Source organism: Hippocampus guttulatus, chromosome 20, assembly GCF_054856545.1.
Source record: "Hippocampus guttulatus isolate MCC_2025c chromosome 20, RoL_Hgut_1.0, whole genome shotgun sequence".
In the NCBI taxonomy this organism is placed as follows: domain Eukaryota; kingdom Metazoa; phylum Chordata; class Actinopteri; order Syngnathiformes; family Syngnathidae; genus Hippocampus; species Hippocampus guttulatus.
The window spans coordinates 7,664,776-7,677,422 of NC_141280.1; the positions used below are offsets into that span (position 1 = coordinate 7,664,776).

Below are 12,647 nucleotides of genomic sequence, written 5' to 3' on the forward strand. Positions count from 1 at the left end.
TTGTTCATACAAGACGCCTAAATTCGCTCCACCATCGCGCTCCCGTCAATTCAGTTCTGCAATCTACCTTAAAGACTACAGTTGCGTTTTCTCGCCTGTAGATGGCAGTGTTCTCCACAGTTTTGCATAGGTAAAAACGCTGGTTTCCTCAGTGTCAATTCGAAATCTTTCAGAATTAAATTGTCCATGCATTTGAATTCGACTCTTCTATCATCCGAATATGCATAATTCTGCAATATGAGAGGAACAATAAAGTTGTATATGTGATATATATTTTATTCAGTCAGAACAACATTTAATGCATGTCAACACCAAAAGTCCTATTTCCAAATCATTACGAAATACAGCAGGACCAACTATAGTGCAGCAGTGATATTTAGATCCTTCTTACATGATCACTTTTAATTGAACACATTAGCAGCTCAAATTATTTTACTGAAACTAGTTATGTGTGAATTTGAAAGAGGACTACAAGGATTGTTGAGAAAAAAAAGTCTGACCCTGAGTTAATCAAGTCTTAAGAATACCCCTCATGTAATGAGGATCCTTCATTATCAGGTACTGTGGGGTCTTTTCAGTCAAAACTAGGGGAACGTGGTCACAGGAAAACAGACGGGATGGCGTTGGCGAGGTCACCGCGGCCGAATTCTTTGAATCGGCCGCCTCGAGAGAACTGGTGGGGTAGGGGTCTCATCTTGGCGGGGGCTGAGATGTACCACATGACAACGCCCGTGGGGTTCACCGACACCACAAAGCTGCTTGAATCTTTGAGCGTCACACTTTTCCCGGAGAAGACGTCATTGACCTAAAACATTGCGATGCAAAAAGTTTGACTACACAAGAGGTCCTCGTTTTAGAGGTGGAGTTCCATTCCCAAAGTGCAGACGTAACCTGAATTTTCATGCAAGTCATAAAAGGAAAAACTCTCAAGAACGTTTTTGACTGAGCATTCCTTTTGTAAAAACAGCCTATGTTGGGACCATCGCAAATTGAGGACCCCTCATATCTATCTTATCTATTTTTTAAAGTATAATTTCAACGAATTTCTATATTTGTGTATAGTGTAATCATCTTTGGACAACGTAACGAGACATGTGGAAGTCACGCGTTTTCTTCTGCAACGATGGGTATCATGTCAAAATCTGAAGACGTAGTAGTGTGCCTCGTGGTACACCACGAGCATCTATTTACGTTCTTAGTTTACAAGGGAGTTCTTTTCTGATGTAACTTGAAATTTGTACGCAAGTCAGAATGTGCCGTAGTTTATCACTAAGATGCTAACTCACCGGTAAAGTCATATTTACAGAAAATATATGTATTAAAAAATAGTTACAGGCCATAAATATAAACAGTCAAATGAAAACCAAGTGTGGTTTTCATTTTGAAGGATACAGACCTTGTAGATGCCCGTAGTGTAGTTTAACTTGCTGAGTGACGTTTGGTAGCGGTATGGCATATCGTTACGTCGACTGAAGAACAACAGGGCGCTGGCTTCGCTTGACAGCGGCCGCCAAAACACCTCAATCCCACTCTTCTCCTGATGGGAAGCAGCAAACACATTCTGAAAGCTATCCAGCAAAGGGCGGTCAAAATATTAGCACCGCACCTTCAGGATCCGTCTTCCCTGAAGGCCCAGAGGGTCCTGGTTGATGCTGATGGCCATTTTGTTTTGCAGGATGCTACGTGCGGCGCTGCTGATGGTGCGGAGGTCGTTGGACATGAAGAGAGGGGCAGCCATGATGGCCCAGAGAGCCATCTGTGACCGCGACTGCTCCATGCTGAGGCCAAAGTCACCGATGATCAGCTGCCACAACACAGTTTTTCAAATGTTTTACAAATTCAATTTCGGTGAAGTTCCTTTTACAGACAAAGGTACGTTTCAGATCCACCCGCTAGAGGTGAAAATAGGCAATGCAGAGATACCACCAGCTTTTAAGAATAATGTATTCAGCATATGTAAATGTCACATTTGGCGGAACAAACCATATCTGGGTCATTCCACCCTCCGGGCCCGGCTGCGGCGATTAAGCCCTCCTGGTTGTCAAAGAACCAATCCACAATTTTCAGCACGCTGTCCCATGAGTCCTGGATATCGCCGTAGTTACGCCACAGGTTGCAGATCTTGGCCAAAAGACTGTAATTCACCTAGAAATGTCAAATGAACTTAATTAAACCAAGTGCAAAGACTGTGACTTTTACGCAACATGATGATTGTACCTGAGGTGGCAGACCACCTTGGTAGGCCGGCCAGCTGCAAGAGTAGCCAATTGGACGGCCTGTGGCGTTTAGAGCTTTCGACATGAGAGGATAACCTATCCAGGGGAGGACGAGACTCAAATCGGATCTGCAGTGAACCACCAGCAATTTTCATCGATTGTGGATAGGTTACCTTGCTCCTGCTCCGCGGTGTTCGAATAGCAACCGTCAAACTTTAACATATCCACCTCCCAGTCAGCAAAGGTCTGCGCATCCACCTCGATCTTGTCGAGTGGCGTGCCCGGGTAGCCCCCGCAGGTATGTGTGCCCATATCGCCGTAGATGCCCAACTTGAGCCCCCGGTCGTGCATGTAGCGGGACAGCCGGTGGATTCCTCTTGGGAACCTGAAAAGGAGAACACAGACACTTAAAATTTGTATTTTTAATCATGCTATGGTCAAACTAAGCCTTAAAAGGAAAAACAGTTCAGAACAGCGGAAACTGAGAATGCATTCTTGTGCCACTTATATTTACACGGTGCATTGCGCACCATTGGATGACTTGGAAACAGCGAATGCTGGGACCATCAGAAAATTAGGGTCCCCCACTCGTTTTCTTCTGTAATGCAAGGCACTATTGCCACTCGTATACTGTAAAAATGGGTGGGAGTGGACACGAGGAGTGTGGGAACGAGACATTTTCTACTGCAATGGCAAGAGTATACAGTGATATAAACATCTGTGGACCTAGTATAGAGCTTTGTGGTACACACCGGTTCCTATCTACAAGTCCTTAGTTTTACAAGGAGGTTCTATTCCATTTCGAACCTGTCATGTGCATGCCACAAGATAAGTGGTGTCACAATGACATCATAAATATGACCAATGGACATGGTGTAACTCAGAAATTGGGTCACCATTGCAGTATTTTTTTAATGACCTGTATTCATGATCTAACTTCTTTGTAAAACTGCTGACTCTTGGTTTTTTATTAGCCGTCATCTGACTGTTACACCTTCAATAAAACATTTATTTAGCTACAGGATTGCAGTGTGGTTAGTCAGCACGCATGTTTATGTATGCGTGTACCTCTTAGGATCTGCCTGGAGCCGCCCCTGCTCGTCCCTCTGCATGGACGCCCAGCAATCATCGATGTTGATGTAGACGTAGCCCAGCTCTCTCCAGCCATCCTCTGCCAGCCTGTCAGCCATGTCGGTGAACAGATTCTCGCTGGCCGAGAGAAGGCACTCGCACCATGTTAGGAATCTTGAGTAACTAATTTAGTGAACATTTCCAATTTGGACCAACTTACCTGATGCAATTTTTGGGGTCATGCTCACAGTCTGTGTTGCAGCGGAAGCGTTCCCATGCCAACCAGCCCATAGGAGGGGTCCGCATGAGGCCATTGTCCAAGGCGACAGTGACCACAAGAAGCCCTGATGCCAACACAAGCACCGTCCAGTGCATCACTGTGGAATTATATGGTTAATTTCGAGTTGCTTGCGTTCTAAACAAACTGTCTTGCCACAATGCAGTCTGTACGGAGCCCTGATGTCTCCCCTGAAGATTTTAAAATTTAGATTTTAGGTGCCACAAGATGCCGCCAAATCTGCTTCACTTAATTTGCAGATTTGGTACAAGAGAACCTTTTAAAAAGTCACTTCTGGGTGTGAGGAAAATACAATACCTCCATGTGCTTGCCCTTTTTCTGTTGACACAAAACACGTATCGGATATTTTTCTGTGTCCCTGAATACACCGTGTTTGAAAAAAACAAAACAGAAACGACTTGTCGGAGAAGCAAATACAAAAGTAGTCGATACGAGTGAACCGAACTCTATTGATAGTAAAACACCGGGCTGTGTTGACGTAATATAGCGGAGAAACTTACCGACTCTCGGGTATCGTCAAGCTAAACGAGGAAGAAGTGGAGCGATGAGTTTAAAAAAAGTCTTCTCGCTGATTTTTTTACCTGACCGTTGTCTACTTCAAGTAAAGGAGCAGAATGACCAGTTTGTTTTCAGTATTTCTTTTTGAAAGGCGGAAGTGGATGTCACGTGACGCCACGCCTGTTCCACGTGACCAACGAGGAAGCCGCGTTCCATGACCGTCTCTGGATGTCCTAGTTTCCTTCGAACCACAAAGGCTGAAATCTTGAAGTTGCTTAACGATTGCCTTGTATCTGCACCACAGTTTCCTCTCTAAAATAACTAATTTGTAAACCCAAGTTTAGTGTTTTTTAATTCGGAAAATATACTGTATATATTTAAAATAGTTGCTGAAAATGAGTAAAAAAAGTAAGTTGTAATTTTAAATAAGTTGTAATGTAAACGTGACAATGATACGACAATATTTTGATGAACATCAATAAATGTAGAGAAGAAACGATATTCATGCTCCTTTACATGATTGGAATTGCTGTCTTGTGTAAAAAAACGGTGCATGCTCAGGTTTATGTAGTATTTAGCGCATTCTAGAGGTAAAAGTGAGTATGACACCTCACTTGACCACATTAAAGAGCACACAAACAACCATTCGCGCTCACAATCATACCTAGGAGACAATTTAGAGCTGGCAGGCATGCTTTTGGAATTCGGGAGGCACGACTGTCTCATTTTTAAAAACACAAATGCCCCCCCCCCACACAATTTTTTAAAATGATTTATCTTTATCTAATTTTTTAAGAAAAAAAGTCCTACTCCTATGAGAAACAAAATCATGCGAATTTATTCAATAGGATTATGGGCACTTTTTTTTTTAACCCACGCAGCGGTTGTGAATACAAACAAGCAGACGAGCAGAAATTAAACAGCAAACAATGATTATTTAGCATGAGTCCAAAGATTTGATTGGTGGACTGCTGGTTGGTGTCCTAATGCAAATGTTTGTGGACGAGGACGTTGGTCTCTGTGATGCTGAACATTAACTACGGCAATCGATCAGCGTCGAGATGCGGATGGCACGAGAGCCGCACTTGCTACAGTATGCCAGGTTAAAACAAACTCTGGGAGCCTAAAACAGGAAGAATATTTTCTTTTTAAAAAAATTAACAAAACTAATCAGTTAACCTTAAAATGAGGTTGCAAAATCATACGAAATCAACCTTTTCTCTCCACTCCGGAACACTGTGGGCGTGTCCACTGAAACCACACCCACTCACCAGTCAATCAAATTCCTCCATTATCATCTGGAAAAAAAATGAATGCGACTTTGTCTAATATCTTTCTTATGCCAACATGTGTGAACTATGAAAATATTTCCACTTTAAAACATCTCCAGGCTCCTCTGAGGTTCTCGTTCACTTTGTATGTTACCTTGAAAGATGACTAGCAAAAATCGTTTGATTCTGACCGAGCAGGATTGACCAACGTATATTAGATAGGGACACAAGACAACTCAATGTGCTTCACAAAACCCAAAGGGCGGCACTTAAAAGCATTTACCAACATGGCGGTTGATGGCATTCAGTAGCAAATCAACGAGAACAAAGGTAGCTTATTAAAAAGACAACTCAAAGGAACACAAGATTGAGATCTAGAGTAAATAAGGCAATTTTAAAATATTATTATGCTTGTCTTTTACATGGACAATTCCGTTCAAAGCACAAAAGGTCGTCCAGCGACCCCAACTATAGATCCACATGGTGTAGAGTGCTATTGTGAGGTTTTTGACCCGCTGTTGCGCCCTTGCCGGCGGGCCAATGATTGACTAGCGTTCCATTTGACCTCGCCGGCGCTTTAAGGGGCGCTCAGTAAATGAAAAAGAAGCCGAGACAGCTTCTTGCCGCTGGCTCAACTGGCATCAGGACCTCAGACGCCACATGGAGACGTCCAAAGCAGCCTTGCTGCTGGCAGCGATTGTCTGCACCACCGGTAAGAACACATGCAAAACACTTTTGCTTGTTTTTCACGAAGCGCAGAAATCAGAAATGCTGCATTTACTGGATGTCACCTCGTAGCACAGTGGGTCGAATTTTATTTGTTTGGATGAAAAATGTTGGAATATGGTTTTGGTGATCTTTTGGTGCCGACAACAGTTCAAATTGTGGTGAACAAAAACGGCTTTTTTTCTGATTCTGAATTCAATTTTCAAATATAATTTATTTTAAAACATTTAAATATGTACTTTTTTTCTTTACGACTCTTTTGTAAATGTGACTTTTTTCAACACTTGTGAAAATGAAGAAAATTAGGTTTATTTCCTTGGAGAATGTGATCACCCCCCCACACCGATTTTCTTTAAATTATGACTACAGGAAATATTTGTTCCCCCAAATGGTTTTTTAAATAAAATAATTTTCAATATATTTTTGAACATCAGACCTATTCCTTTAAAAGAATCTTGTATTGTATTGAAAACAGTTTGACCTGGTAGTATTTATTATCTTTGTACAGCTTGAAACTGGTTTTGTAGTCCTCTATTTGTAGATTTGTATTCATTTTCTTTTGGAATTTTGTGAATGGCGCAAAAAGTAATCTCAACAAAAATAGTGGAATGGGCTTTAATTCTGGTCATTTTCGTCCATATCGAGAAGGGTATGGAATAATCATGTATTGATGAATTTCAGTTTTGCTTCATTGACCGCTGCATATGTGTGTGTGTGGGTGTGTGTGTGTGTATGTCTCTAGTGAGTGGTAGCGATATCATGGGAAGCTATGCCAAAACCGGGGGTGCCTGGCTAACTACAATCAACAAGCGAATGTATTCCACCAACACGGTGGAGGAGTGTGCAGCCAAATGTGACGTCGAGACCAGTTTCACATGCAGGTAGCGCTAATTTACAATCACACACACACACACACACACACACACACACACACACACACACACACACACACACACACACACACACACACATGTCCAAAATTCTATTTTTTGGGGACTATAACTGATTATGGAAATGTTGTCACAGGTCCTTCATGTACGTGGAGAAGGATCAGGAATGTTGGACAGCAGGGGCAAACTCCAAAACAGAGTCAGTGTTGCGCAGAACCAGCGCTGCTTTATATGAAAAACAAGGCAAGTTGGCTTTTCAATACAACCATCCAACCATTTTACAGTATACTAGCCTCATGCTAACAACCATAGACATGCGACCGAACAGTATGGATAGTCGCAGTGGAAGAACCCAATCAGCAACAGATATCTGAACACACACGGTGCAGCAAACACATGTAGACAGACATAAGAATACTTACAGGTCTAGATTCTTTATCCTCTGGGGAGAAAAAAGTCATTAATATCACTGTCGATTATAAAGTCACTTCCAGGAGCTCACTGAAATTCTTCTATGGTTATAGTTAGACGTACAGCTTTCCCACATAACAGCAGTGATGCCATTTTCTGGTTGTACAGATTACCTCCTCGAATGTGTGAACGGGATCGGAAAGGACTACAGAGGAACAAAGTCCAGAACAAAGTCCGGAAAAACGTGTCAGCGATGGGACGCCAAATTCCCACACAAGCCCAAGTAGGTGACGAAGTTGACACAATGGTCACACCTCTTCACTAAATATCCATATGAAAATTCTCCTTGTCAATGTGATACAAATTACATTCGTACAATCAATACGGTATGATGCATAATGACGTGTGATGCTGCAGCTTGACGCCCGAGAACAAACCCAAGGCAGATCTGGAGTCCAACTTCTGCAGAAACCCCGATGACGACGCAGGGGGTCCCTGGTGTTACACCACCGACCCCGATACCCGTTGGGAGCACTGCAATGTTCCGAGCTGCACGGGTAAGAACTCAACAGGGCCACTTGCAGCCCCTCCGTTCTTGAACTCAATATTATCTTGAGTACTGCAATACACATTGCATTGATTGTAGTCACCCCCTCCCACCCTTTAAATTGGTTAATTCAAATGCATTTCTAATCTTTTTTTAATTCATCATGAGGCTAAGTAATTAGGTTAATTACAAAAAAAATCTAAAATGTATGAAATAATTTCTAGATGTCAAGATTAAATTACAAATAATTAAATGCAAAAAATAAAAATGAGTTCTTATGAAAATAAACCACTCATATTTTTAAAAAATTGTGGAATAATTCGATAATTAATTTGGATTTAATTGACAAAATTATTTGTATTTTTTAATTAAACATTAACTACTGTTTTTAATATAAAAGATGGAATTATTACCATGTAAAGAAAGAACTTTCCGGGTAGTTAATTTGTTATTGAAATCAACTGTTTCATATATAAATTTGGGCGGCATGGTGAGCGACTGGTTAGCACGTCTGCCTCACAGTGCAGAGGTGCAGGATTCGCTTCCAGCTCTGGCTTTCCTATGGGGAGCATGTTCTGTGTGGGTTTTCTCTGGGTACTCTGGTTTCCTCCCACATTCCAAAAACTGATTCTTGGAACACTCCAAATTGTCCCTAGGTGTGATTGCGAGTGTAAACATTTATCAATGTGTGCCCCATGATTGGCTGGCAACCGGTTTAGGGTGTACCCCGCCTACTGTAAAATGGCCATGACGACGCCACGACCCCTTGTGTCCCAGCAGAGGACTGCATCCACTGCAATGGCGACGACTACCGAGGTAAGGTCTCCATCACGGAGAGTGGCGTAGCCTGCCAGCGCTGGGACTCGCAGGAACCTCACAACCATGGATACAACCCAAACGCGTGAGACTCCAGACCTCCATCGCACTCTCTTTCAAAATCAGGAAACCCCCTTTTTCTGTTGAATTCAACGCCATTCCCGTGCCACGTCCAGGCTCCCGCAGAAGTACCTGGACAACAACTATTGCAGGAACCCAGACGGAGACCCTAAGCCATGGTGCTTCACTACCAACCCCAACAAGAGATGGGAGTTTTGCTCCATCCCTCGCTGCAGTAAGCCAAATGGGGGGGCTGTCACTGCATTTCTTTCAATTTTTCTCTTTGATGTAATCCTAGATGATGTTCCTGACAGTCCCCTCATAAAGTACCTCATCTTCTTGCATCTTCGCCAGCATCAGAAACTCCCACCGTGGCCCCAGAGACCACCTGCGCCACGGGCGAGGGCAGCGCTTACCGGGGAACCATCGCCGTGACCGAGTCTGGCAAAACCTGTCAGAGCTGGTCCACCCAGTCACCTCACAAGCACAACCGCTCGCCTGAAAATTACCCCTGCAAGTGAGGCCTTGAACCCTTTCATGTACCCTGAAACCTGATAATATGATAAGCTGTCCACTGTAGTAACCACTGTCCCTGAAAGGGTTAACCCACTTGTACAAGTGGACCATATAACTTCCTTGGGATTTGGTTTTCTGTTTGCTCGACAGAGGTCTGGACAACAACTTCTGCCGGAACCCCGATAACGAGAGGAAGCCGTGGTGCTACACCACTGACCCCGAGACCCGCTGGGAGTACTGTCGTGTACCCACTTGTGGGGACGCACCTGGACCAGGTTCTTGACAGCAAAACGCTTCTCTCGGGGAAAGGGACTGGTGTCTGGTCTCTTCAGTCAGGCTAACTCAGACGGTAACTTTCTGTTGCAGACGAGCCGGTCATTCCCACGGAGGAGGATGACTGCTATGACGGCGATGGGTCCAGTTATCGTGGGGTGACCTCTGAGACCATCAGTGGGAAAAAATGTCAGGCCTGGGCCTCTATGAGTCCACACAGGCATGGCAAGACTCCGCAGCAGTACCCTACTGCGTAAGACACACTCTCTTAGGTCTTTCTGTGCAGAGTTGGAATATTCTTCCCATGCTTGAATGGGCTTTTTCCGGGTATTCTGGTATCCCCATCCACATACCAAAAACTGTAGTCCATCCGCGATAGTCCAAGTCTCCCACGATCCTGAACCAGATATGTAGCGTCGACGATATCAAAAGACAGTTAAGCTACTAGATAACAGAAGGATCCGTTTAGGAACCTTATCCAAAGAAATGAAAGTTAATCATGATCACCAAGACTTCAAGTCCTTGGTCCTTGTTCCTGATGATGTGAAAATCATTTTGTCAACAGGGACCTCAGGAGGAACCTGTGCAGAAACCCTGACGGAGACCGAGCTCCCTGGTGCTACACCACTGACCCCAGCGTGCGCTGGGAATTCTGTAACTTGGAGAAATGTTCCAGCCGTCCCGTCGAAAGTACGCCCACCACTGAACCCACCACACCCGAAAAACCCTCCTCGCAGGATCCGATCCAGAGAGGTAAAATCCTTCTTTGCTGTTTGATTGCTTAACTTTTGTCTCGTTGACTTTGCATTGTTTTGTTTGCCCCGCAGACTGCAAGGTTGGGAATGGTGCCACCTACCGCGGCTCGACTTCTATCACCATCATGGGTGTGACTTGTCAAGCTTGGAGTGCTCAAAGCCCACACCAACACAACAGTTTCACACCGGATAGTCACCCCGACAAGGGCCTGGAGGGCAACGTGAGTAGAGCCCTCCTTACATACAGCGATGAGTCTTGCGTTCGCTCCGTGGGCCTTCAGTTGGGGACTAAACCTGAGTTTGGCCGCCTTGAGTTGTGTTGGCCAACTCCAGTCATTGTTTTACACTATGTGGACAAAAGTATTGGAACATATTTTGTGCTTCCCATTAAGTCGGTCAACTTGTCTTTTCAGAGCTGCAGAAACCCGGACAACGATGTGAACGGACCCTGGTGCTACACAACAGACCGCAACAAGAAATGGGATTACTGTCAGATCCCTGACTGCGGTACGTAGACCGCCACAGACATGTCACCGTGCTTGCTGGGATCTTTCATTCTTTTTTTTTTGACAATATGCCACTCTTCCTTTGTAGCGGGCGTAACTTGCGGCACACCCGCGACCAAACCCAAACGCTGCTACGGTCGCATCGTGGGCGGCTGTGTAAGCAAAGCACATTCATGGCCTTGGCAGATCAGCCTTCGTACCAGGTGAGTCCTGGTAGAAAGATCAAGATGGCTGCTAATTTGATATACTAGACAGATATGACACTGGAACTTTCTGTTTCCTTCCAGTTCAGGAATTCACTTCTGTGGGGGAACTCTGATCCACCCTCAGTGGGTGCTGACAGCCGCCCACTGCCTGGAGAGGTGAGACTCTTACGTACTCAGAGCAGACATGACATCACAAAAGCGGCGGCTAACAGCAGCGTCCTCGACTTGCAGGTCAAAGCGACCATCGTCCTACATGGTTATTCTGGGCTCGCACAGGGAGCGACCCCTGGAGACATCCGCCCAGCAGAGGGCCTTGGAGAAGTTGGTGCTGGGACCCAATGGGGCTGACATTGCACTGCTAAAACTGCAAAGGTGACAAATCATGAGCCCAATCCTCCTGGCTCAATTTGATTAAAAATCATAATCTTACTAGACAGAAGTCATTTTTTGGTTTAAATTTGGGAAAAAAAAAAGGTAGAAAGTTGAATTTTCAATTACAGGGTTGTAGAGTCTGAATTGTACAAAAATAATGTTCTACTTCTTTTTGGATAAAGTCCGCACCCTGCTCCAAAAGAGGAATTGACGGAAATATTTGCGGTGTGTGTTGTTTTAGGCCTGCAGTTATTAACGATAAAGTCCTGCCAGCTTGTTTGCCGGAGAAGGATTACGTGGTTCCCAGTGGAACTGAATGCTATGTCACTGGATGGGGAGAAACTCAAGGTACGCGTCATATCACACATTTTTGGTGGATGCAACAAAAAAAAAAAGCTTGGGTTGATTAAGTTCTAACTTACCAGCGGCTGCTGTTGAGGGCGTTTTAGGGAATAGCACACTCCAGAATTTCTTGAACTATCAGCCCCTGCAACCCATTTCACTTTGCACTGTGAAATTTGGGAGGCATGTCAATGAATAGACCAGCAAAAAAAACAAAACAAAACAAAACCCAAAAATTTTTTGGGGGATTTGAAGGAACATTTTAGGGTCATTTCCATGAGTCCTTCAAAGACAAACTTGTTCCTAGACAGGTGCTAGACAGTATACATTTTTTTGTTTTGTGGCTACCGTGGTTATCAGGCACAGGTGGCGAGGGCATCCTTAAGGAAACGGGTTTCCCGGTTATTGAGAACAAGATCTGCAACCGCCCATCGTACTTGAACGGCCGAGTGAAAGATCACGAGATGTGCGCCGGGAACATCGACGGTGGCACCGATAGTTGCCAGGTAACCTCGAAAACTCTCTGCCGTTGAAGGTCGTTTGAAAGTCAACAGTTAATGTTGTATCACATCCTCTCTCGACTCTCTACACCCGCAGGGCGACAGCGGGGGTCCACTAGTGTGTAACGCGCACAACAAGTTCATCCTGCAGGGCGTCACGTCTTGGGGTTTGGGCTGCGCCAACGCCATGAAGCCCGGCGTCTATGCACGAGTTTCCAAATTTGTGGACTGGATTGATCGAACCATCAAAGCCAATTGAAGTCGGCGGGAAGTCAGAGTCGGAGCTGAATCGTAAAGGGGAAACAGAGTCAGCCTCGTGGCAAAATAGTTTCTACATGACTGGAATAAACACTGGGGATACGCCGAGAGTTGT

The 12,647-nt window shown here is 44.5% G+C and overlaps 2 protein-coding genes across 3 annotated transcripts; one reads left to right on the forward strand and one right to left on the reverse strand.

Annotated features, from left to right (window-relative positions):
• Positions 1 to 255: 255 nt before the first annotated feature.
• On the reverse strand, positions 256 to 4,247 carry LOC147187828 (alpha-N-acetylgalactosaminidase-like). The gene is made up of 9 exons (XM_086101130.1): positions 4,086 to 4,247; positions 3,508 to 3,664; positions 3,285 to 3,425; positions 2,390 to 2,601; positions 2,218 to 2,312; positions 1,984 to 2,145; positions 1,607 to 1,804; positions 1,397 to 1,537; positions 256 to 805 (listed from the first exon to the last, which is right to left on the reverse strand). The coding sequence occupies exons 2-9, from the start codon at positions 3,660 to 3,662 to the stop codon at positions 599 to 601; spliced, it is 1,311 nt and encodes a 436-aa protein (XP_085957256.1). The 5' UTR covers positions 3,663 to 3,664; positions 4,086 to 4,247; the 3' UTR covers positions 256 to 598.
• A 1,664-nt stretch (positions 4,248 to 5,911) lies between these two features.
• On the forward strand, positions 5,912 to 12,637 carry LOC147187829 (plasminogen-like). 2 transcript variants are annotated; one of them, XM_086100721.1, is made up of 19 exons: positions 5,912 to 6,066; positions 6,823 to 6,961; positions 7,107 to 7,213; positions 7,550 to 7,664; positions 7,799 to 7,938; positions 8,706 to 8,829; positions 8,921 to 9,039; positions 9,159 to 9,321; positions 9,471 to 9,595; positions 9,687 to 9,846; positions 10,159 to 10,346; positions 10,421 to 10,569; positions 10,762 to 10,855; positions 10,943 to 11,057; positions 11,142 to 11,216; positions 11,292 to 11,432; positions 11,674 to 11,780; positions 12,135 to 12,280; positions 12,372 to 12,637. In XM_086100721.1, exons 1-19 carry the CDS (start codon positions 6,015 to 6,017, stop codon positions 12,531 to 12,533), a joined length of 2,421 nt encoding a protein of 806 aa, XP_085956847.1. In that variant the 5' UTR covers positions 5,912 to 6,014; the 3' UTR covers positions 12,534 to 12,637. The 2 variants fall into 2 exon arrangements, with proteins under 2 accessions (XP_085956847.1, XP_085956848.1); XM_086100722.1 differs by having other exon boundaries at positions 8,709 to 8,829.
• Positions 12,638 to 12,647: the final 10 nt, after the last annotated feature.